The 25600-nt window shown below is 40.0% G+C and overlaps 1 protein-coding gene across 2 annotated transcripts in view; it reads right to left on the minus strand.

Moving 5' to 3' along the window:
• mark1 (MAP/microtubule affinity-regulating kinase 1) overlaps positions 1 to 25351 on the minus strand; it is a 56392-nt gene extending 31041 nt beyond the window's left edge. Inside the window, exons 1-2 of one of the 2 annotated variants that reach the window (XM_051909730.1) lie at positions 25015 to 25351; positions 2696 to 2899 (exon numbers count right to left, since the gene is read on the minus strand). In XM_051909730.1, the coding sequence (XP_051765690.1) occupies positions 2696 to 2899; positions 25015 to 25065 (255 nt within the window). In that variant the 5' untranslated portion in view covers positions 25066 to 25351. The remainder of the gene's footprint in view (positions 1 to 2695; positions 2900 to 25014) is intronic. The other variant, XM_051909729.1, reaches the window with a different exon arrangement.
• Between the last annotated feature and the right edge of the window lie 249 nt (positions 25352 to 25600).

The following is a 25600-nucleotide window of genomic DNA, read 5'->3' on the forward strand; positions in this document are numbered from 1 at the left end:
TCTATTACAGAGGTACCCAATCCTATTCCTGGAGATCTACCTAGTTCAGATCCAACCCTGATCAAACAAACTTGTCTGTAATTATCAAGAGCTGCTAAAAATCTAAATTAGCTGGTTCATTTGTGTTTGACCAGGGTCGGAGCTTAACTATGCATTTTCCGTGTTCTGCTCAGTCTCATGCACAGTCATGTCCGCACAGCTTTCAAAGTATACCCAATGGCGGATTAGCGTGGAAGGACGAGTTCGACACATGCGCAGTACAATTGCTTTTCTATGCTCTACCAGACATCAGAGGGCAGTCGTGTCATTTACAAGACATTCAATCGGAAGGATAAAAGTAGCAGATCTGCTATGGTGACAAATCAGGGGCTGTGTCTGAAATCACCCCATATACCTTTAAATAGGGCACTATTTGAGGGGACATCCATTTGTAGTGGTGTCCGAAACCATAGTGGACAATATTGAGTGCACTCATTCAATCCCACAATGCACCGCAATAACGAGTGTACAACAGATGTACGCTCAACAGCTAGAGAATACCCATAATGCACCGCTAGAGTCACTCGCCGAATGAATTCCTGCGTCTCACCAGATGATGATGTCACCAACAGCTGAATCATCCATCCATCCGTTTTCTAAACCGCTGGTCCAACGTGGCTACAGCATAATATCATACAGGTATACATTCATTTTAAGTGATTATTAAAATGTTTAAGGTTTCGAACATAGTTTCCAAGACAGAGTTCAAGATAAATATTTTCATCTTACTACTGGAGCTTCCAGTTTGCTAAGTTTCAAATAATTATTAAACAGCAAGCACAAACTATGTAAAGCGGGATATTGGCTAAAATTCCTTTTAATAGGTAGTCTCTTTAGCGCCTTATAAATTACTACAAAATCATGTTAGGATAAATGCTGTTTGAACTATGTTATAATGACCATCAATGTCTGTATTAGTTAGCTTATGTACTAGCATAGCATACAGACACCTGATTAGCCTGATAGCTTAGTTTATACATGCATTTGACCTTACCCTGCATGTATTCACAAACATCTTTAATGTAATTACGTGTTAATTTAAGTGTTAAATGTCCAAATATTTCAGTTTAAAATTAAAAAATTTAATGAGGTTTAATTATTCACTTAAAATGCTATTATTACTACTACTACTATTACTACTACTACTATACTACTATTATTATTAATTAATTAACAGTTTATCAAGCAAAATAAATTGCGTTCAATTTGTTTTATTATGCACTATATAGTAAGCTATACATATTTTAAATAAATATCGTTAGTATGTACTTAATACAGTATAATCTTTAACTGATAGTTGATAGAGACCTGAAAATTATGTCACATGGACAGTGCGCGAACTGTCGCAGAATGTGAACGGCCGAAGTATACTTTGGGCTTAAGTGGCCGAGAGAATCAGACGGAAAGTGCACCAAAATTCATGGCAACAGGCATAAGTCTGGCTATGCAAAATTAGTTTAAGTTAAGCTTACATATTACCTAAAATAAGCACAATACGTACCTACAAAAAATTAAGTATTATGACAATTTCAAAAGCTGGAACCCTTGCCAATTTCCGTCATTCAAATATGTAATAATTGTGTTAGCATTAATACAGGATATGTAACATTAAAGGGGACCTATTATGCCCCCTTTACAAGATGTAAGTCTCTGGTGTCCCCAGAATGTGTCTGTGAAGTTTCAGCTCAAAATACTCCACAGATCATTTATTATAGCATGTCCAATTTGCCCCTATTTGGGTGTGAGCAAAAACACAGTTTTTGTGTGTGTCCCTTTAAATGCAAAAGAACTGCTGCCCCCCGCCCCATTTCCAGAAGCTTGTGCTACTTGTAATACTCTGGCAACAACAAAACTGAAGAATCTCAAGCAGCCAAAATGTCAGAAATTGTCAGTAGCGGTGTTCAGTCGGTTTTCGAACCAGAGTCGACGCAATTGGAGAGACTCAGGAAAAGGTTACAACTTTTAGAATGCAACAGGCCGTTTATGAATGGTTAGCTGATGAATTTATGAACTTGTGGAGTTAACTTTATTCAACTTATTGATTAGCATGTTCCATCATGATCATCTATAAATTGTTGTACAGCTACTCATGTGGGATCTGTAGTAGGATGTCGGTATCTTTCAGAATCAACTTTGTGCAAATCCAGTGTTGAACGGACCCTTGTTTGCGAAGCAGTCTGGCGTATAAAGATTTGCACAAACATATAAGACTTTACCTAATTTCTTCAGAACATTTCGTTCATAAATGAAATAATCCGCTGTGTCCTCAGTGGCTCAGACGCCAGGAGTCTATGGAGCCTATTATGTTTATTGGTACATCCAAAAACAGAACATTTGTAATGTTTATGTAGCGCAGACATTATAAAAATAGGTGCTATAGCGAGGATATAGCAGACAATGTGGGCAGGATCTATGCTAATAGGGCAGATCGTCACAAGTCATGGAATGGGCTTGTGATGTCACAGTAGGGGGAAATCTGGGACAGCGTATTTTCAGACACAGTTTCTGATTTATGCGGATTATAAAAAAAGGAGTGTGTGGATTTTTACCATTATAGGCTGGTTGTTTACACACACTGTGGACACACATCAGTGTTCTAACACCATGTAAAAGTGAATTCTGCATAATAGGTCCCCTTTAAATAGTATCTGCTTACCTCTCTTCCTGTTAAAACATGGCGGGCAAGTTTGACTTTAGCAAAGTTCCCTTTGCCAATGGTTTTGAGCAGTCTATAGTTCCCAATGTGAGGCTGTTCGTCCGTGATGGACGCCACAGAGTTCCGACAGCGCGGGAGACTCTGCCGACTCGCTGATTTTGTGGGGGGTGCTGGTGTGTCCGCATAGCCATCGACAGATGTATGCTGAAAAATAAAAGGACAGGGTGTTATATTCAAATTACATGTTAAAAAAAATGGAAAAAAGAAAATAAATTTGACTTAGCTAGACCCCATTTCGTGTGCATGCCGTTTTTGTACGGCAGATGCCATGAAAATGCAGATGCTCTATGTATTCCTTAAAACATTTTTAGAGCTTTTCTCCAATAAATGTTTACATACGGTCAGTGAATCAAACATGTATATATTATTTTTGTATTCAATATACAGGTGTGCTATTGTCTGTTACGACACTGATGACAATGTAAATCGAAAACGTTTTGTCTTTGCATTTGGTCTCTAAATAAAATATTATTTTGTAAGAAATCTTCTATTATTATGTCTGTGAGCTCCTCTCCTTGTTGAACTTTGATATGTTTTTTTTTTTTTTTAGCTTAATGTTACGGTTGCTGGTGTATTAAGCACACGACAAGGAGATAAAGTCCAAACAAGTCTTTTACTAGATAATCCACAGGAGAATACGGGAGAACACAGGAACATACACCAACACATACATGAACGATCACCGACAAAGACAAGTGGGAAAGGTGAGTGGTTAAATACAAGTCCAAATGAGTGTTAATGATGATGGTCCTCAGGTGCGTGTGAAGGTGATGACGTGCAGGTGCAGGGGAGAGGCAATGCTGGGAAGTGTAGTGCGGGAACCGGTGGTTGTGACAGTACTTCCCCCCTCCGGCAAGGCGCGTCCTCGCGCCGTAGAGGAACATCCGAAGGGGCAGGCCGGAGGGGGTTCAGGAGGTGGACGGTGAAGCTGGAGGACGAGTCTGACGGAGGCCCAGTCCCCAACCAGGATGCTGTACATCGGCGGTGGCGCTGAAGGGAGGAGCCATGGTGGTGAAGGCATCAGCGCCACCTTGGGGACGAGCAAAGGCAGCCGCGGCGATGGAGGAGGAACCCACGGCGCAGATGGACGACAGATCGAGCAGATCGATGATGACAACCCAGGCGACCGCGACGGAGCCACAGCGACGACCATCCGAGGAGGATGCAGGGATCCTGAGGGCTGAGGTGTAGCTGGAGCGACCGAGGGCGGCGGCGGAGCCTGAGGGAGGGCGGAGCTAGCTGGAGCAGTAGGGGTGGAGGGCCGGAGAGCAACAGACGGCCCGGAAGTCCGTTGCGTAAGCGATGTGACGTCCGACCCAGGTGAAGTCGACGATCCGAGGCAGCTCCGCGAAGCCGATGGCTCGAAGGTCCCAGCAGACGACGAGGGAGGGAGGAGCGTAGGTGAAGGAGTCAGGTCGACGGGTTGAGGAGGAGAGATGGGAACAGATGTTGGAGGCGGAGCCACGAGATCCTCACGCCCCGGAGGAGATGGCTCACAGTGGTCCCGTGATCTAACCACGTCACTGAGAGGAGGTGATGGTGGTGTAGCGGGACTGATGGGTGACAGCTCGGGCAGAACAGCAGACTTGGTTGGGGTCAGGGAAGAAGGCAGAGATGGAGATTCTGTAGAACATTCCAGTAGAGGATGTGGCAGAGAGAGGCTGGTGGGAATTGATAAGTCCAATAGAGAGCTTTCAAACAGCTGAGAAGTAGTATCGTTGTTAGTAGACTCACTCTCAGTGACGGGCGGGTGGGCGGGGCTTCTCTCCAGCTCGACGTCCTCGACACCTACTCCCTCGCCGCTGAAAGGGACCCCCGACTCGAACTTCTCAGTTGGAAATACCTCAGGCTCCGGGCTGCTGTCAGGTTCGGTCGCTCCTCCTGGCGCGGGCTCTGACGTCACGGCGGGGTCGTCGTTTCCATCGGTGGTGGGTCTCTGGTTGGGAACTGGGTACGGAGGGGTTCCGGATCGGGACCGCTTGAACTCCACGCATCTCAGCATGGCCTCCCTCCAGTTCAAGCCGGTGGTATCAGGAAGCTCACAAGGTCCATTGTAGCTCGCCCCGATCCGGTACAACTTCCTTAATTCCTCATCCTCCAGCTGGCTGCTGACGGCAAAAAGGAAAAAACGTGAAGAATAAACTAAAAAGTCATGGCTCTCCTGAGCCAATGTGATGAATTTGGCCCATTCATCCATTTAGGGCGGTCGGTGATTCTGTTACGGTTGCTGGTGTATTAAGCACACGACAAGGAGATAAAGTCCAAACAAGTCTTTTACTAGATAATCCACAGGAGAATACGGGAGAACACAGGAACATACACCAACACATACATGAACGATCACCGACAAAGACAAGTGGGAAAGGTGAGTGGTTAAATACAAGTCCAAATGAGTGTTAATGATGATGGTCCTCAGGTGCGTGTGAAGGTGATGACGTGCAGGTGCAGGGCAGAGGGAATGCTGGGAAGTGTAGTGCGGGAACCGGTGGTTGTGACACTTAATCACTACAGTAATTTTTATCTACTAACTCCTTCAGTATTTAGCACAGACATTTTATGGCTTTTTGGCAAAAATTATGTTACTTAAAGGAAGGTTATATATTCTTTGAATTTTGTTGAATGAATCATTTGTAAAGGAGCTGTTGATAAGATATTGTTGAATGGCCATATTCTGTTATTTGAGATGCTTATCAGGTGGATAAATTAAAAAGTTATTGACAGATAGAATGAACATCACTTTTCAAATCAAGCAATGGCTTCTGCCTACTCCTTTTTGGTCACTATGGGTTGTTTTGTTAAATTATTTAGTTGATGATACATACAGATTTTTGTTTTATCTTATGGCTTTGATTTGGAGTTTATGGACCAAAATAAACAAAATAAATATGAGTAGAAGTCATACATAAAATTATGGTTTACAAAGAACCCATGTACACTATATTGCCAAAAGTACTGGGACACCCCTCCAAATCATTGAATTCAGGTGTTCCAATCACTTCCATGGCCACAGGTGTATAAAATCAAACACCCAGGCATGCAGACTGCTTCTAAAAACAATTGTGAAAAAATGGGTCGCTCTCAGGAGCTCAGTGAATTCAAGCGTGGTACCATGATAGGTTGCCACTTGTCCATTCGTGAAATTTCCTCACTACTAAATATTCCACGGTCAACTGTTAGTGGTATCACAACAAAGTGGAAGCAATTGGGAACAACAGCAACTCAGCCACAAAGTGGTAGGCCACGTAAAATCACAGAGCGGGGTCAGCGCATGCTGAGGCACACAGTGCGCTGAAGTCAAAGAGTCAATAGCTACAGACCTCCAAACATTGTGTGGCCTTCAGATTAGCTCAAGAACAGTGCGTAGAGAGCTTCATGGAATGGGTTTCCATGGCCGAGCAGCTGCATCCAAGCCTTACATCACCAAGTGCAATGCAAAGCGTCGGATGCAGTGGTGTAAAGCACGCCGCCACTGGACTCTAGAGCAGTGGAGACGTGTTCTCTGGAGTGACGAATCATGCTTCTCTGTCTGGCAGTCCAATGGATGAGTCTGGGCTTGGCGGTTGCCAGGAGAATGGTACTTGCTTGACTGCATTGTGCTAAGTGTAAAGTTTGGTGGAGGGGGGATTATGGTGTGGGGTTGTTTTTCAGGGGTTGGGTTTGGCCCCTTAGTTACAGTGAAAGGAACGCTTCAGCATAAAAGACATTTTGGACAATTTCCAATGGGACAATGGCCCCTTCCAACATGACTGCGCACCAGTGCACAAAGCAAGGTCCATAACGACATGGATGAGCGAGTTTGGTGTGAAGGAACTTGACTGGCCTGCACAGAGTCCTGACCTCAACCCGATAGAACACCTTTGGAGTGAATAAGAGCGGAGACTGTGAGCCAGGTCTGGACTAATCGTTACAGAATACACGACCGACACCATGAACCCAGCAGTCAGTCTTCTACGTCTCCATCAAGGAAGTAGGACTATTGAGGATTATGTCGAGGAGTTTCTGGAACTTTCTCACATTGTGGATTTTAATGACGTGGCACTAAAGGACATTTTTAGGATGGGGCTTAATGAACCTGTTCGTTCATGGCTTCCTGGGGGAAAAATAAATTTTTCCCTGGCTCAGTACATTGACCACGCCCTTCTGTTGAGTGGATCCTCATTTACTGTAGGAGTTGCGGATGAGGAGCCTCGCAACCCTACAGCATCCACCACACCAGAGAGTCTCCACATCCCGTCCGTCATGTCAGGAGTTGTTCACGTCGCCACGCAAGTCCAGTTCACTCCAAGCCAGCCACGTCAGTTTCTGTTCACGTCATGCCTACCAAGTCAAAAACTGCTCACGTCGTACCTGCCCCACCAGAGACTGTTCACGTTATGCCAGCCAGATCAGTGCCTGTTCACGTGATGCCTTCCAAGCCACAGACTGTCCACACCGTGTCTGCCAAGCCAAGGCCCGTTCATGTCATGCCTCCCAAATCAGGGCCTGTTCACGCCATGCTTGCCACGTCTGCCACGCCAGGGCCTGTTCTCACCATTCTAGCCACACCAGTGCCTGCTCCCGCCATGCCTGCCACGCCAGTGCCTGCTCCCACCGTGCCTGCTCCCGCCATGCCTGCCACTCTAGGGCCTGCTCCCGCCATGCCTGCCACGCCAGGGCCTGCTCACGCCATGCCTGCCACACCAGGTCCTGTTCACAACATGGCCTCCACATCAGAGACTCGTCTCAAGATGGCCGCCATACCAGAGTCTCCAGAGGATGCAGCATTGACCATTATGGCCACGGGTATTTTATGTGTGTGGGCTGCACACACATCCGCTCCAGCCCTGGACCAGTGTCCAGAGGGGACTCCAGCCCCTGACCAATGTCCAGAGGGGATTCCAGCCCCTGACCAGCGTCCAGAGGGGACTCCAGCCCCTGACCAGCGTCCAGAGGGGACTCCAGCCCCTGACCAGCGTCCAGAGGGGACTCCAGCCCCTGACCAGCGTCCAGAGGGGACTCCAACCCCTGACCAGCATCCAGGGAGGACTTCAGCCCCTGACCAGCGTCCAGAGGGGACTCTAGCCCCTGATCAGCATCTCGAGATGGCTGCCACGCCTGAGCCCTCAGCCGAGATGGCTGCCACGCTAGAGCCTCGTCACGCCACGGCTGCCTCGCCAAAACCTTGTTACGCCACGGCTGCCATTCCAGAGCCTCGTCACGCCACGGCTGCCACTCCAGAGCCTCGCCACGCCACGCCAGAGCCTCGCCACGCCACGCCAGAGCCTCGCCACGCCACGCCTGAGCCTCGTCACGCCACGGCTGCCATGCCAGAGCCTCGTCACGCCACGGCTGCCATGCCAGAGCCTCGTCACGCCACGGCTGCCATGCCAGAGCCTCGTCACACCACGGCTGCCATGCCAGAGCCTTGTCATGCCAAGGCAGCCACGCCAGAGCTCCCTCACATCAGGTCTGCCCAAGTTTCCCCTAAATATTTTTTTGGGGGGGACTATGGGTACCAAGCTCCAGCGGATGCGGAGCTTGGACCACCATTGCTCCATGATCCAGGCCCACCACTGCTCCAAAGTCAATGTCTGCCCATGTTCCACGGACCAGGTCCTCCAGTGCACCGGGACCCCGCGCTCCACGGCCCAGGTCCGCCCATGCTCCACGGCCCAGGTCTGCCCACGCTCCACGGCCCAGGTCCACCCACGCTCCACGCACCAGGTCCGCCCACGCTCCACGGCCAAGGCCCGCCATTGTCATTTCCTGTCCCCCTGCACGGGCCTGGCCCTCCATCCCTCCCCCAAGACCGCCTCCGCTCCACCACCCTCCGGGAATTTTCTGTATAGTTTTGGGTTTTGTTGGCCGTTGGGAGCCGCCCTTAGAGGTGGGGATCTGTCACGTATAGTTTTGGGTTTTGTTTTCATGTCTTTTATTTTGTAGTTTGTTTCATGTTGCTTGTTTGTGCCATGCTTCCCTTGCTCCTCATGTTCTCCCTTAGTCTATGTGTCATGTTCTGATTGGTTGTTTATGGTCATGTGGTTTTCAGTTCTGTTCGGTCATTGGTTCCCTTGTTCCTTGTGTCACTTCCCCATTGGTTGTCTTAGTCATGTATTCTCCTTGTTCTTGTATTTAAAGCCATTGTCTCCCCCACGTTACTTTGTCGTGTATTGTTAATGTAACCCTGCTGTCGGTGAGTCTCATAAGTCAGTCTGCTCATTGTCAAGTCTGTTTAAGTCACGTCTGTTCAAGTCACGTCTGTTCAAGTCACATCTGTTCATGTCAACTGGTTGCTTTGCTAGTTCACTTTGGATAAATCAATAAACTGCACATGGGTTCATCATCACGCCTTCAGTCTGGACTAATCGTTACAATTTATTACTTATTTGTATAATGGCCTGGTTTCACAGACAGGTCTTAGATTCAGCCAGGATTAGGCCTTAGTTTAATTAGGACATTACAGTATCTTTTATAAACATGCCTTAGAAAAAAAAACTTTACTGGTGTGTGTCTTGAGACAAAACAATGGCACTGATATTTTAAGATATGCAGGTGCAAGTTGCTTTCAGTTAAAACAGCTCAAACATGCCTTTTAGTCTGGGACTAGGCTTAAGCCTTGTCTGTGAGACTGGGGGTATATCTTTATTTTATTCATTCCTTTGATATTTTTAAAATAAAAAAAACATGAAATACACATTTTTTAATAAAACATTCTTATAAAACAATCTTTAAATTTTTCCAAGAAATGTTTGACATAAGATTAACAATATGATCTGACGTTCCACCAAACTACTACTTCTACACTGATTTGTTTTGAGGAATTTTTCTTCAATCGGTCCCCTATCGTTTCCAGTGTTGAGGGTAACACATTGCAAGTAACGTGAGTTACATAATCAGATTACTTTTGTCAAGTAACCAGTAAAGTAACACATTACTTTCAAATTTGTAAGTAACTTTGTTTTCATGTTTATTGACTGACATCTCTCCTGTCCCCATGTTAAGAGAAATCGTAAGTGCAGAGGCGTTGTGTGTGCTGTGTAAACATGATGGTTATTGTAGTTCTAGACTAAATGTAAGCAGGCATTTTCCAGACCTACAAACTCACAAGAGGTGAAAAAGGTAACATTTACTAATTAAATTGTTGTAGGGGGGTCAGGGGGCATCATCCCCCACGAGAAAATTGTGATTTTAAAATGTAAACAAAGAATTCTGGTTTGCAGAACTAATTTGCAGGTATGATTTACTCATCTCACTTGATTCAGTATTCCCCTAAATCAGGGGTGCCCAAACTCGGTCCTGGAGGGCCACTGTTCTGCAGAGTTTAGCTCCAACTTGCCTCAACACACCTGCCTAGAAGCAAAGAGCATAGAACCCAAGAGGCGAAACTCTGATGCTTTTTGGTTAACAGCCACGAGGAGGCACTTTGGAAGTGCGGCAGCCAATTTGAGGTGAAAATGCCAACTGGACATTAGAATCCATCACATCTTACGCACCCAAAATCAGCGAATCTCACAGCCAAATCAGAAATGCAATAGAAAATTTCTCAAACTCAGTAAATTTTATGACACCTACAGTAAATGTTGTATTGTCTTAACCTATATATGTTTTATGTCATCAGTTGTGGAATCCAACCATTACACATCTGAGGTAACGTAGTTAGCCTACTTTATTGAGTATTTCCATTTTATGCAACTTTACATATTTACTATTAATAGTAAATTAATAAATTAATAATTAATAAAGTTAAGATCATCATGTTTGTAGCGTGATCCAGGGGATTAAAACATATACCTACATGCAGACCTAGTGGAGTAATATAGTAATAGTAAATTACTCCACTAGGTCTGAAATACGTTTTAATCCCGTGGATCACGCTACAAAAATAATGATCTTATAGAACATGATGCATTGCTGTGTCTTATCCCATAATTGCCACTTTTGGACACAGTGGCTGTGTTTTTTTGTTTACATAGTCTTGCTTTAACGGACATTAATATAAGACAACACTGCAAATACAGTTTCTGTCAAGCTGTTATATTCTGTTATATTGTCCTACATTCCCAATTTTTCTGATGCATGTCCTTAATTTAATTTCATATGTTGGTATTAATTCAGTGTTTATAATGCTAATACTTGAACTTCAAAGAATTTTAACCCAAACTGACTGGGTTTCTAGAGAGCAAATGTTTTGTGAAAAAAGTGGAAGACTTTAACACAAAGTCTGTAAAATAAACTGTTAAAATGATTTGATGATCACTAGCAATAGTATTTTATTGTGTTGTCATCATTCAGGTTGGATTTTAGCTTTAATGTACTTTTTTTTTTAAACAAAGCAGCTGATATTGCCATAGAAACTAGTGTACTGCCGAGTCGCTTTCACCCCAAAATGGCGGAAACGCAGGGCTGCTGCTGGACGCGGTTGTTGCAATGGAACGTTCTATTGAGTTTCGCTTCTTGTCAGTGTATATTCTTTGCTAGAAGTTTCTAGCCTATAGTAAGACTTAGATTAGTTGATTCAGGTGTGTTTAATTAGGGTTGGAGCTAAACTTTTCAGGACAGTGGCCCTCCATAAGCAGGATTGGACACCCCTGCTTTAAATAAATAAAAACAGTGAAATTAAACTTTAGAATATTACGCAAACCTGCAATAATTAAATATGATAGTTTATGTATTTAATCCTACATTTTTTTATTGCTGAAGTAAGGGTGTTGAACTTTCTTCTCCTGTGTCCTATTCTTCTGTGATCCAGAATGGCAGCACAGCTGACCACACCATGAGCAGTTATTAAAGATAACACATCAAGTTAAATATTGTTTAACTTTTAAAAGTGTCTCGAGACTCCTTAATTCTATTTCATTCCGTTGTACTCTGGTTAGCTGTTTTTGAACACACACACACACACACAATTAATCCTATGTGAACACATCGGAATGGCATGAACATGACCTTAAATCATTGTCACAGTATACAGGATGAAATGAAATTTTACAGCAACATCTCTTCACTGATAACGTTTTTAGTGGTGTGAGGGCAGGGCAACATGTCACTCACATAAGATCCACCAATAGCAAACCACAACCATCCAATCATCCAATCAATTCCCCATAAACAAAATCAAGCCCTGCCCTACATTTGTTCTTTTCTGGGATGCTGTTTCACTCAGATACACATCACATTAGGGAAGAAGAGACTATCACAACTTCCATTTCATGTCAACTTTCAGGACATTAATTTCCCGATTCTATTATTGCTTCAGGGCTCTTTGAGCTCAGTCTAACAATTACATCAACATGACGAAATAAACGCTGGAGCTAGTTAAATTCAGCTAGACCGCAACAGCAATCTATATCAGAAATATAAAGAAGCTACTGGATAAAGTGGAAAATGAGCCGAGACCTTCAGCCCAAACCACAGAGAGCACTTACAACAGAATCCATTACCAGTGCAGTGCTGGGTCCATAGGAGTGAAGCTTTACCTGAGATTGTGTCTACGGTATGAAATCTGATATGTTTTGGCAATCATAAAAGCCCTCATTTTGAACGTCATAAAACAATATTATTGGTTTTAAGCTACATAAGAATGGAAAAGCCTTGTAGAAAATGACTTCCCGTATCCAATAAAATAATCAATAAATGTTTAATAAGAATTAAGGAAAGTCAAGACCTGCTCACATCAAATCAGACACAATGGCACAAAACTTCTCTCCTTCCTCCTCTGAAAATAGCCTGCGTGCCTGAGTAAAAGCAAAGTGCACTCCAGTCATTCACATGCTGTAGTGAAAAAAAATCCTCTGAATATACAGACTTTCACTGACTTTCATTACAGAGTTTCATTGAAAAACAAAACCCTTTGCGAAAATGTTAACTAAGAGATAAATTACAGTCAGATGGACATCATTAAAGGAACACTCCGCTTTTTTGAAAATAGGCTCATTTTCCAACTCCCCTAGAGTTAAACAGTTGAGTTTTACCGTTTTCAAATCCATTCAGTCGATCTCCGGGTCTGGCGGTACCACTTTTAGCATAGCATAGCATAGTTCATTGAATCTGATTAGACCGTTAGCATCTCGCTCAAAAATGATCAAAAAAGTTGCAATATTTTTCCTATTTAAAACTTGACTCTTCTGTCGTTACGTCGTGTACTAAGACCGACAGAAAATGAAAAGTTGTGATTTTCTAGGCCGATATGGCTAGGAACTATACTCTCATTCCGGCGTTATAATCAAGGAACTTTACTGCCATACCATGGGTGCAGCAGGCGCAATATCAGATTCAATGAACTATGCTAAGCTATGCTAAAAGTGGTACCGCCAGACCCGGAGATTGGCTGAATGGATTCGAAAACGGTAAAACTCAACTGTTTAACTCTAGGGGAGTTGGAAAATTAGCCTATTTTCAAAAAAAGTGGAGTGTTCCTTTAAAAAAAAAAAGATATAATCGATCAGTTTAATCATAGTTTATTGGTTATTTTTTACAAAACACAATATCAAATGACTATTTAAACCATGCAGCTCACTATAACAATTTAACTAACAAACAAGTCATCATTAGTGATACATCATCAATGTACATATTATACATATTATACAGTGCAGTAGGTAACACTGAATCTTAAGCATTGGAAAATATTGTGTATGTCTAAGCTCTTCATGATCTTTACTTTATTTCTGCTCAAGTATCTTGACTCCAGACACATGCTAGTTCTTTAAAGCCTCAGAAACCACTAATTCCACACTATGGAATCTACAATGAATTAATCTTTACATATTGTATTATATCCTGAAAGTAATCAAAATTCAAAATAGCCAAATAATGGAAGTTTAAATGGTTGAGGAACTTCAACAAAGACCATATGAAAATGATGAGGCCCCTGCAATAGAGTACTTCAAAATGTAAACTATATTATCGCCACCTTCTCAGAGCTAAATGCAACTATAATGCATGAAGATATTAAGATGAGCGATAACATCATGTTTTTTTCTGTATAGCTGCTTTGAAAAACGTATTGTGAAAAGCACAATATAAATAAATTTGACTTGACTTTAAAGTATGCTGTTAACATGCTGAAACAGAGAAGCTGTGTCTCATAATTCATCCCTTAAAAAATTATGAAATGAGCAATCTTGTTTCATGATAACTACATATATCAGTCTAATTATTTTAGCTGAATTGAGGTTGTTTAAACAGCAAAATTTTAGATGCCAGTCAAATGTCACAATTCTCAATACCAATTTTGATACTGTAACCACAGCAAAAACTAATATTAGGCTAACTAATGTAAGTAAAAAAAATCTACAAACAATTATTAAAGAGACAAATTAAAAAAGTCAGTAATAAATCTACTGAAATTTTTTTACAATTTTTTTTTCATTTAAATTTGCGCTGAAACGGAAGAAGCAACAGATCTTGTCTTCTGTATTGTGATGAACATCCGAGTGTAAAAGTAGGCGGGGACTTGGTTCTATGTATTGGTTGTTGATTGGATGATGAGATGTGGGTGTGGCTCTCGAAATGGAGGCAGATGAATATGAGCTTGGTTTAAGGGCACTAAATGATTGGAGAAGTCCTGCATATGTGACCTGAAAGAAGTATTGGGAGGTTTCATAATTTATCACATTTTTATTAAATCTTACAAGGTCAAAAATGTAAACATATACATGGATGAATCATTTACAATAAGATCTATAACATGCATTTACAAAATAGATAATAAGAATTTTCGGTAACACTTTATTTTATGGTCTTTTAACTAGTTGCTTATTAGCATGCATATTACTAGAATATTGGCTATTTATTAGTACTTATTAAGCACATATTAATGCCTTATTCTGCATGACCTGATTCTACATTCTTAATCCTACTCAATACCTAAACTTAACAACTACCTTACTAACTATTAATAAGCAGTAAATTAGGAGTTTATTAAGGGAAAAGTTGTAGTTAATAGTTTATATATGTTCCCTATACTAAAGTGTTACCAAATTTTCATTTTATGCCAACTTTTTACTGGTACACAACGCTCACCTTGACTCTTTAACTAACAAATGCTAGACTATTCTCACCCCTAGCACAAACTACTAAAATTACGGCATACATTTTTCCCTGACAAGAAACACAATGTTGGGACTTTCAAGACAAACTGACTAAACTGAAGCTGTGTGCAGAAATCAGTGACTGGAAGAGCCTGTTGTGAACAATTGCTGAGTCACTTGTACAGTAACATCCTGTGACTTAGATGAACTGAGGATGACCTGTGTCTTATAACACATAAAAAACTCAAGTAGAACAATGTCCGTCACTCTAACACTAGAGAAAAGACCTCCCCTCGTGGACTTACAACCACTGTGTCTCCTCTATTGTTCCTTGTGGCACACAACGACATTAAGGTAACCCAATAAAGATCTCATCCATTTACCCTGCTCAATATGCCGTCTTTACCACCTCACAATGAAGGTTAGTTTAAGGGCATGATTGTCACGTGTTCAATACAAGTTAAGCTTTATCAACAGCATTTGTGGCATAATGTTAATTTCCACCCATCCCTGTTTACAGTAATGATGGTCTATGGGACCAGCATTATGGAGAGTTTAAAAGCATAAATGTGAAGCATAGAATTTTGTTACATTTTACTGAATTATTCAGTTGTAGGGGACTTGGATAGGGAAATGTCCACAAGCCGGGACTCGAACTCGGGACGCCAGAAGCACAACGGCACTATGTGTCGGCACGCTGCCCACGAGGCTATCGGCGCCGGAGCATTTTTTGTCATTTTTAAGAAAAGTTGTGATGTAAAGCAAAACACATAATTTCCTTACACCTTGAATAAATGTTAGAGTACACATCCTAATCATTATTTTTAGAAAGATTTTTAAACATTTTTCAAGTTAGAACGTTTTTTTTATTTTAAATAACAGAAATTCCTAATTAATAATTATTATTAAGCTTTCAAAGAGTTGCACCACATGACATTGTACAGAATTTCCTTGTCATAAAAAGATCAAATTATCTTTAAGAGACTTATTGATCTTGACACACATTTATGATGGTCTCCTGGGTTCTCTCTATGATATCATTTCCTGTTTTATGTTTTTTTTTTTTCTCTGTATGTTGGTTGCACCACAAAACATTCCTGGATGTAAAGGCATAACTTTTTTTATGGATGTAATAGTATAGAATTTGGTTTATTTTCAAATTTAGCAATCAAATAAGGACACAGCACCCTTAAACAAGGAAAACTGGCAAGTTCTGTCTTAGTAATGTCTTGTGTTGGATGGAAAACATATTTGACATCAATGCAAGCATAATTCAGCATTGCTGAAAGCTGACATTTATTCTCAAGAGGAAGTTTAAAGAACACGCATGGAGAGCTTTTAAAAAAAGACAACCTAATGCCAGGGAGGAATCTGGCCACTCCGACACAAACCAAAATAACTGCAATGACAATTTTCAGTCAGCAGAGAGCTGGTGTCTCCCTCTGCTCTTCCTGAGCAAACTTCAACACTACAGGCAAATTTTGCTGGACTCCTAAACCTTATTTTAACTCAGGCCGCGCAGTTTACAGAATAAGTCACTCCTCAAGCAACGAAACTAGGATCCACATTATCTTGCGTTTTGAGCATAATGGCAGAAAGCCCAATCCAGGCCATGACAATCAGCATTCAGTGTAACTGGTGACTCAGCGAGGTATCGAATGATCCAAACACATGATACTGAATGCTGCCCAGGAGCAGATTTTGCACTTTCAGGAGGCTAGGGCCCAAATGAATAATTCTGTAAAATGCTGCACTTGAATTATTAGTATATGTAGTACAAATCAAGTGGAAAAAGGTACACTAGCATACTTTTAAAGAGTACTTATTAATAATAAATATACTTAGGTCCAAACTGATGTAATTTTTTGTACATGTATTATATTATTAAATGTATTATTAAATGTATTATACTTTAATTAAATTAATACTAAATGCAATTAGTTAAACAAGTGTTTTTGACCCACTTAAGTAGGACTTAAGTATATCTTTATCTGTAATTTCATTATTACTTCTGTTGTCAATGAAATATTCATAAAGTGTACTGCTGAATGTATTGACAAGCATTTATGAAAATTTATGATGAACTAAGATATACTTTAATGTCATTTTTATTGTAACTTGTATGTCATGTATTTAAATATTATAATTTCACATTTGTAATGAAGCTGCAATTTAGTATATTTAAAATATATTAACTTTAAATGTAATTCAAATATCACACTACAGTTAAAATTATTATCAAGTACTTTACATGTGCTTTAGTCTTTTTAATGTGACATTATTACAAAGTGCACTTTATAAAAGTCTACTTAAGTGCGCTAAGAAACAAAGTCATGAAGGTGTAGTCTAAGTAAACTTAAGATGCCTTTAATTTAATTAATATTATATTCTCTGAAAGTACAGTTTAAAAAAAACATTAAAATATAAAAATATTAAAAATAGATTTTAAGTGCATATTCAACACAATTACTTCTTTTTTCACAAGGGTATATTATATACTGTCGACAGTTTAACTAACTTAATAAGATTCTCTTAAAAATGTTGCTTCACCATACCTTAGCTGACCTAAAATCTGACTGCAGAACTATTCCCAAAATCCCGAAAGATGAAATAATATTCATCTTGTTCATAATCATAATAAAGAAATCCTCTTTCAAATGAAGAAATTCTTCTAATTTAATTAGAACAAAATAAATTTTTAACAAAACTGCTTCACTGCTTATTAATATTTAAGAAAAAAGCTCAAAGTCATGTGGTGCAATCAACTTGAAGAAAAAATAAGTTAAAACAGGAAATGACATCATAAAGATGACCCCTGCAGAAGAGGGACTTTGTTTTCTGTGTGTCAAGGTCATTCTCTCTTAAAATATCTGATAATTTTACCTTTTTATCACAAGGCAATGCTTTGTAAAATTTTAATTTTTGAAATTAAAATGTACACATTTACATGCATTCAAGGTGTAAGGAAAATACAGTATGTTATTGTTTTGTCTTGATAGCTAGATTAAATTTAAACTCTTCTTGAACCATCAAAGTTCACTTCAGAATTTGGCACATATTTTTTAAACTAGATTTTTCATTTTCTTTATCATGGACACTTTTGTTCATTAATGACCCAAATGTTGATTATGAATATAAACATTTATACAAATAGCTTCAATGAAATTTCCACGCATAGTTCACTCAATATTTGTTTGGGGATTCTGTTTGTTTGTCCATTCTAAGATCGGTTTGAGAACCATCACTATTTAGTCAACAAATCAGTAAGTTAAAGTTCCATTTCAGTTACAGTTCTGCCATCAGCATTATTGTTTAATTTTCTGCCTATGTGCCACATTCTAGATGGACATCTTTGACTGTCGTGACACGTCTTGCACCATGAGCACTGCTTTAGGTCACCATGTTAAATAAAAGAAGTTCAACTTTTAAAATGCATCTCCAGGCCTCAGCATTCAGTTCCATTCTGATGCACTGCGTCTAGCTGGTTTTGAACTCAGAAACGCACACTGCGTGAAAGCGTCCTTAGAAGGCAGCCAGGCAGCTCATTTGGTTTTGGAGGAGCGCTGAAGTTTCATCAGTCACAAATATATATCTATATATAAAAAAAGTGAATCCTGAAGAAAAGAGGTGAAATGAAACAGCAGCAGCTTTGCAGGCTTTCATGACACAGCATCGGCATTCCTGTTTTAGCATGACAATGAACACGCTGCCTGGACACAACATTCCCACAAGGTACAACCGCCGTATGCACATCCCCCCTCTCCACACACATGCTTGTCTCTTTAAAAGCACTCCCTTCTCTCACAGCCTTTCTGTTACGCAACTGTTGTAAAAGTGAAAGCCTTCCAAAGCGCGTCTGCAAGAGCTCTCCAAAAACGATCTGACTCTTTGATTTGTTTTGATGATGATGGCTCTGTTCAATCTCTGCGTCACTTTCACTTCTATACTCTGTTGAATAAGGATGAAATATACTATATTCAAGTATGGCAAATGTAAAAAACTTCTAGCTATGCAAGCCTGATGCAAGGGTGTTGATGGACTCGATCTACTCATCTATGTTTTGATCATTGTTCTGAATCCGATCCAGATGTAGTCTTTGACAAAAATGCGATTTTCTCGGCTTTTTGTGAACTTACATTCAAGTGTTGATTAAAAAAAATTCATGAAGCTAGAATAAAATGTTTTGTTGTTGTTTAAAAGCAGAGGCTCTGTTCTTTGTTTTGATACATTGCATGTTCAGATATTCATACAACAATATATTCTAGGGGCAATGAAAGTTTTAAAAATTTAATAAAATAAAAACTCTGGTGGGAAAAGAGTTAATATAATCAATCAAAATAATAGTTGCAGCCCAACAAAAGACAAATCAAAGGAGCATGTGGGACACCTTTTTGCATTGTTTCTACTGAATTTCAAATTCAGTAAAAGGTCAAATAACTCATTATCATCTGTCACTTTTGAGTACTTGAGTACTTGGTCCATCCCTACTGCATGTTAAAGCACAACATGCTAATGCCTTCTCAGAGAAGTTTGCATCTCTAAATTCATCCCCATGTATATAATATACTTTTGCCTCCTTGAGTACTAAGGTTTGTAACCACCAAAATGATGCAAGAATGCATATTAAGTGTGGTCAGCAGCAACACTGCACTGCCACTGACCAAGCATTCATTTACTTGCGTAGAGCATGTTTCTGGCTTTAGGGTCCTGGTCCCGACCGTCTCATCAATCTAGTAGTGTGGAGTTAAGATATAGGAATAGCAAAGGTCATACTACTGGCTTCTTATTTCTTCTTAAGCAAACAATGAAAGTCGATAGGAGATTATCAGCTTTGACATAACTTGCACAATTTACAGAACTACTAGCTTTCCCAAGTGTGCTAAAAATATACGCGACAAATTCACGACCTTAAGGTATATTCAGACCAACTAATGTCAACAAACGTTGCTTTGCATCAAATTCATTGTGTGCATGTGCACTTTGAACCATTGAGAAAAAAATGTGCACTAAAATACATGTTCTTTTAAATATATTTCACGAGTTCACAGTTATAAATCATCAGATAGAGTAAAGAAGTATGCGTATTTGGTGTGCTGTCTGAGAAGAGGGCTCTGAGCTCTGTATTTTAAAGGGTTAGTTCACCCAAAAATGAAAATAATGTCATTGATTACCCGCCCTCATGTCGTTCTACACCCCTAAGACCTTCGTTCATCTTCGGAACACAAATTAAGATATTTTTGATTAAATCTGATGGCTCAGCGAGGCCTGCATAGACAGTACTTCCTCTCTCAAGACCCATAAAGGTACTAAAAACGTATTTAAATCAGTTCATGTGAGTACATTGGTTCTACCTTAATATTATAAAGCGACAAGAATATTTTTTGTGCGCCAAAAAAACCAAAATAACGACTCTTTAACAATATCTAGTGATGGCCGATTTCAAAACACTGCTTCATGAAGCTTCGGAGCTTTATGAATCAAATCAGTGGTTCGGAGCACCAAAGTCACATGATTTCAGCAGTTTGGCGGTTTGATACGTGATCCAAATCACTGATTAGACTCAAAAGATTCATAACGCTCCAAAGCAGTGTTTTGAAATCGGCCATCACTAGATAATATGTTTTTAGTACCTTTATGGATCTTGAAAGAGGAAGTACCATTGCTGTCTATGCAGGCCTCGCTGAGCCATCGAATTTAATCAAAAATATTTTAATTTGTGCTCCGAAGATGAATAAAGGTCTTACGGGTGTAGAACGACATGAGGATGAGTAATAAATGACATTATTTTTATTTTTGGGTGAACTAACCCTTTAAGCCAAACCTAGAGTGCTCCCCCCGTATTCCTGGCTGTGGTAGAAACCAGCCAAGAGTCAGGAGTCAGGGTGGTGGAGGGATGCTAAAAACTGTTGAGAAATATAGGTAAGTCGACCATGTATATATATATATATATATATATATATATATATATATAGGCCTCGTCTCATGCTGATTGGATAGATCATTTGAACGTGTTCCTCACAAACTTAATAAAACATAATTTATGCACATTTAATAAACAGGCATATATATTATTAGTGAACTTTTGAAAGAGGTTCATTAACTGTGAATACTTAATAAAAGGGGGTGTGCAAAGCAGTCCCAAGTCTAATTCACATGGTCCTATTTATATCAGACCCAGATGTGGGTGCCCCTCATGTTGTTGATGACAAAAAAATGGAATAATTTTCCTTTATCTTTGAATTTATCATCAATATCAATATGGTACAATATCAATCAATCAAATCAATGTGATAAATGAGTTAAGTCAAAAGTAATCTAAAAGTAGTCAATTACATTGCCTTAAATGTGTAATGTAATATGGAGTAATACAATTTTTTCATGAAATCAGTATTCAGTAATGGACTACAATTTGTAAGTAATCTACCCAGCACTGCATACAAATATACACAGGGACTGAATTACACTTTTTTTGTTTTAATCTCTAAATCATATTTGACCTGTAATTTATTAAAACCAGACCTTTAAATTTTTAAAAGGTAAGATTATGATTGTGCCTTTAATATTAGTTAGAACATGCATGATAATAAACCTCTAACTCAAGGCAAAATCTAAATAGTTGATTATTAATTGTTGCATTAATAGGCCAAATAGTCGAGTAATTGTTCAAGCAAAAGTTAGACTAGTAGTCAATTACCAAAATAAGCACTGGTTGCAGTCCTTCTCTTCAATTACTGGCACTTCCTGTGCTGCTGTTCATTCTTCAAATTTACGCACAGACAGTAAGGCAGCAAATTCGAGGGAGGGGGGTGAGAGTGTCTTATAGTTTGACAGCTGCATTGATTATAACAGAGAGAAGTGCACTGATATCCAAACCCCCTTCGACCTCTGCCAGGACACTCTGCAGCAAACAGCGCTTTACAACACTCTCATTCCTGTTATCCACATATCAGCCTGTCTACAACTTCAAGCCGAATGAGAACAGACAAGAGTGAATGCAAACCAAGTAATAAAACACAATAAATATCTGATAAACATTTCAAACTCTTCTTCTTATGGTTTACAATCCTGCATGATAATTTATATCATGAGCTCAATGCACGCAAAATGAGTTACCAGCAGTCTCCAACACCCATAATGCACTTAAAGTGTTAGTCATCATTTACTCACTCTCATGCCGTTCCAAACCTGTACGACTTTTCATCTTCTACAGAACACAAAGAAGATATTTTGAAAAACATCAACCATAGAATATTGGTATGGACAGACAAAAAACAAAACAAAAAAACCCCCAGACATTTCTTTTGTGTTCCGCATAAGAAAGTAAGTCATACAGGTTTGGAATGGCATTAGCATGACAGAATGGTATTTTCTGGGTGAACTATCCCTTTATATTTCATGCTGAGAAATTTCATTCTGCCATCACATGCTTCCCATTTCTGAAGTCATGCTCATCGCATTCAAGTGCTTTGTTGTCGGAAAGAACAGGAATCATAGAGGATACCATGTTTATTTTTGCCTATTTATTGGGAAAATCTTATTAAAACAAAAATGATATTTAGCATCCCATTCACTGACAACCATATAAACATTCGTCACGCTATCTAGATAATCAGCTTGCTGACGATTCTGGAAATTCGGTCAAATACAAGCTATTTTCACTGTGTAAAAAATAGGGGTGTAGCAATACATCGATATAGATCAATACATTGATTATATGTCTAACGATACGATGTATTGATGCACCGCGTAAAAAATGAATACCTTAGGTTAAATTTATATATTTATGCATTATTTACATACTATATTGCATATTTTACACATTCACACTCTGCATTTTCATGCAATGTCAATCGATTCATTTTCTCAAATGCGTGCATTTTGTTTTAAGCTACCTTTCAGAGCTTATGAAAGACGACCGGGACAGTTGATGGCCTTCCGTATTCAACTTATGAAAAAGTTAAGCTTTCTTCGTAAGCTGAATACGGAAGGCGGTCTGGCGGAAGCTAGATATTTTACTTTATAACTTGTTAAATATGGATATTTTTCTTACACAAACGCATCGTTTCACTTCAGAAGGCCTTTATTAATCCCCTGGAGCCGTGTGGAGTATGTTTTGCTTTGGATGGATGCACTTTCTTGAGCTTTATACTTGTTGGTCCCTTTCACTGTCATTATAAAGCTTAGATGCGTCAGGATATTTATTAATATAACTCTGATTGTGTTCATCAGAAAGAAGAAAGTCATATACACCTAGAATGGCTTGAAGGTGAGTAATTTTCAGTTGAAAGTGAACTAATCCTTTAAATGCAAAAACAGGGTTGACAACATGGTGAGATGTACAGAGCCGATGACAGAGATCTCTAGATGTATCCTCCACTGATTCAGCATAAATTACTTACATTAATGACCCACGCCACACACCCAGACGACCTCTGAGCGTTTCTGTGCTTTTCATTAATCACAGCCTGTAATTACATGATTGAGTCAACAGCCCCTCTGCGACCATTATCAGCAAGTCATAAAGATTCTCCCACAGGCCGCAGACCTGATACTGACTGAGTGTCTTGCCGCATCACTGGAGGATTTTAACAATACAGTTCAGGAATCCTTTACATAATCAGAGCTCTGCAGGCCTATAACCTGAGATGACTTTAAGCCCACAGGAACATAAGACACTGGCTTTATAAGGCCTCTTTTCTCCAATAACTTACTGATCAAGATCCTTCCCCAATGAATGAACATCTTTTGTGCATCCAGCATCAAAATGCAAAAATCCCAAAACCACACTGCGTTTCCTCATATTTTCAAATCACATTCATTTCATGATAGACCGATATTTCTGCCAGACCAATTAATTGTCCTTGGATATGAAAAAGATTTAAGAGCTCAGACAAAAGTGGAATATTTTCAGTGATTCACTAAATTTTTGGTGGGGAAAAAAATGTATGGCTTCTGAATAGAGCACACTTTTATGATAATTATTTTGTCCTTTTGGAGCATGACGGAGCGAAAATTCATTGTATGGAAAAGACTTGCGTAAAGATTGTTAAAAAAAACATTGTCCTTTTGTGTTTCACAGAAAAGAACTGCATAATACCATTGCTGTGTCCAAAATGTACAGTAGGTACCACATTTGTTTAAAACTTATTTCACGACCATTGAAAAAAGTATGTTCTATATGTGTATAGTAGGAATGAAATATGGACGTTGTCACATGACGTAACTTGTCAGTTGCGCCGCTTCACTGTCAGTGACAAATCCTCTCAAGTGGGACAGTAAGGTGTCCAGTCGGCGCACTTCAGAATCTCCCTGGAAGTAGTTCACCAGGGTACTTTTTACCTACTCTTTTATGAATACTATGCCTACTCTTTTATGAATACTATGGACATACATACTACTTGTTATAGTACACATCGAACATACTACACATTATTGTTATCCAATTCTGTTGTACCGTTGTAGCCCCACCCACATTTAAATCTCATTGGTCCAAATTCACGCTAAAATACAAACTGCTAGAAACAATGGACAGTGTAAGGGCTTGAACTACTTGAAGGTGAGTAAATTGTAATTCATAGTTAAACTATTCCTTCAACAAACATGTTCTTTACCCTCCTGTCAGTCCAAAAATGTACCATCAGCTTTGTCAGTGGATAATAAACAATGTCTGTTAAATGAAGAACACAGAGTAAATATTGTGCAAAATAACTGTATTTCATTCCAGTATTTTTTCTACATCCCTTTTGCTGTCATTAAAACTGTATTTAGCATATTAACTGTTCATCCCAGAACACCTCATTAAGTAAACTTTAAAGTAGGCCTATCGAGCTTATTACATATTAATTACAATGCAGTTACATGTAAACAGTATTGAAATTAGTGCCGGGACGTTGAAGCATGAGGTGGGACAGCTTGCAGTGGGTCTGATGATGGGATAACAATATGATGATGATCATCAGTGTGCTGAATGGTTAACATAGGAAAGGGAGGCATCACATACACCTGAACGTCCCTGACCATTCTATGTAGCTATATAAGCAGGTATAGCTCTATTAATGGCTTTAAATCAACACTGAATATGACTATCAAACCTTCAGGAGGCAAAACGACTATTTATTCAACCAATCCGGCTTATTAAACCATTAAAGCTTTTGTAAGCTTCAGCTAAAACACAAGGACGCAAACGAGCACAAATGCATTATAATCATGAATATTCATGCAGACTGATACATTTTATCATTCACTTACATTCTCGGCGTCGCGCTCGTTGACGGTGGGCAATGGCGTTCTGGTCGACATCTTGTGTTTACAGGCCGCTCGCTCCAGCACCGGCGCTCGGTACAGCAGAGCAGCGGTCCCGGGGTTAGGGAAGATAACGCGGAAGATACGAATATCCGATCCCCCTTCACACCGGCATGTCTCCTGGCCTTCAACCTACGATGCGGCGGCGGCTTTCCGGACTATAACATGCACATATCCAGGAGCGGCCCGCGTCAGCCGCGGGTGAGATAGAGACAGAGCGAGCGCGACGCTGCGGATGCGCGGACAGGACGAGCGTGTGTGTGTGTGTGTGTGTGTGCGCGCGCGCGTGTGTGTGGAGCTCAGGCTCCTGCATTGATCCACCCTGATAGAAACACACACACAGACACGGAGGGGGAGGACGATAATAGCGCTCAGTGTTTCTGTCGTAAAATGATCAATGCATATACAGCTATTTGGATGTCTAACGCGTATTTACTATAAATAATTTATTTTTATAATATCACTTGCACATGCTTTGTCACGACATGCCCAATATTGCCAAATTATTTGAGACTACGTAGGGTGTGGGAAA

This window comes from Ctenopharyngodon idella, chromosome 10 (assembly GCF_019924925.1).
Source record: "Ctenopharyngodon idella isolate HZGC_01 chromosome 10, HZGC01, whole genome shotgun sequence".
Classification (NCBI taxonomy): Eukaryota; Metazoa; Chordata; class Actinopteri; order Cypriniformes; family Xenocyprididae; genus Ctenopharyngodon; species Ctenopharyngodon idella.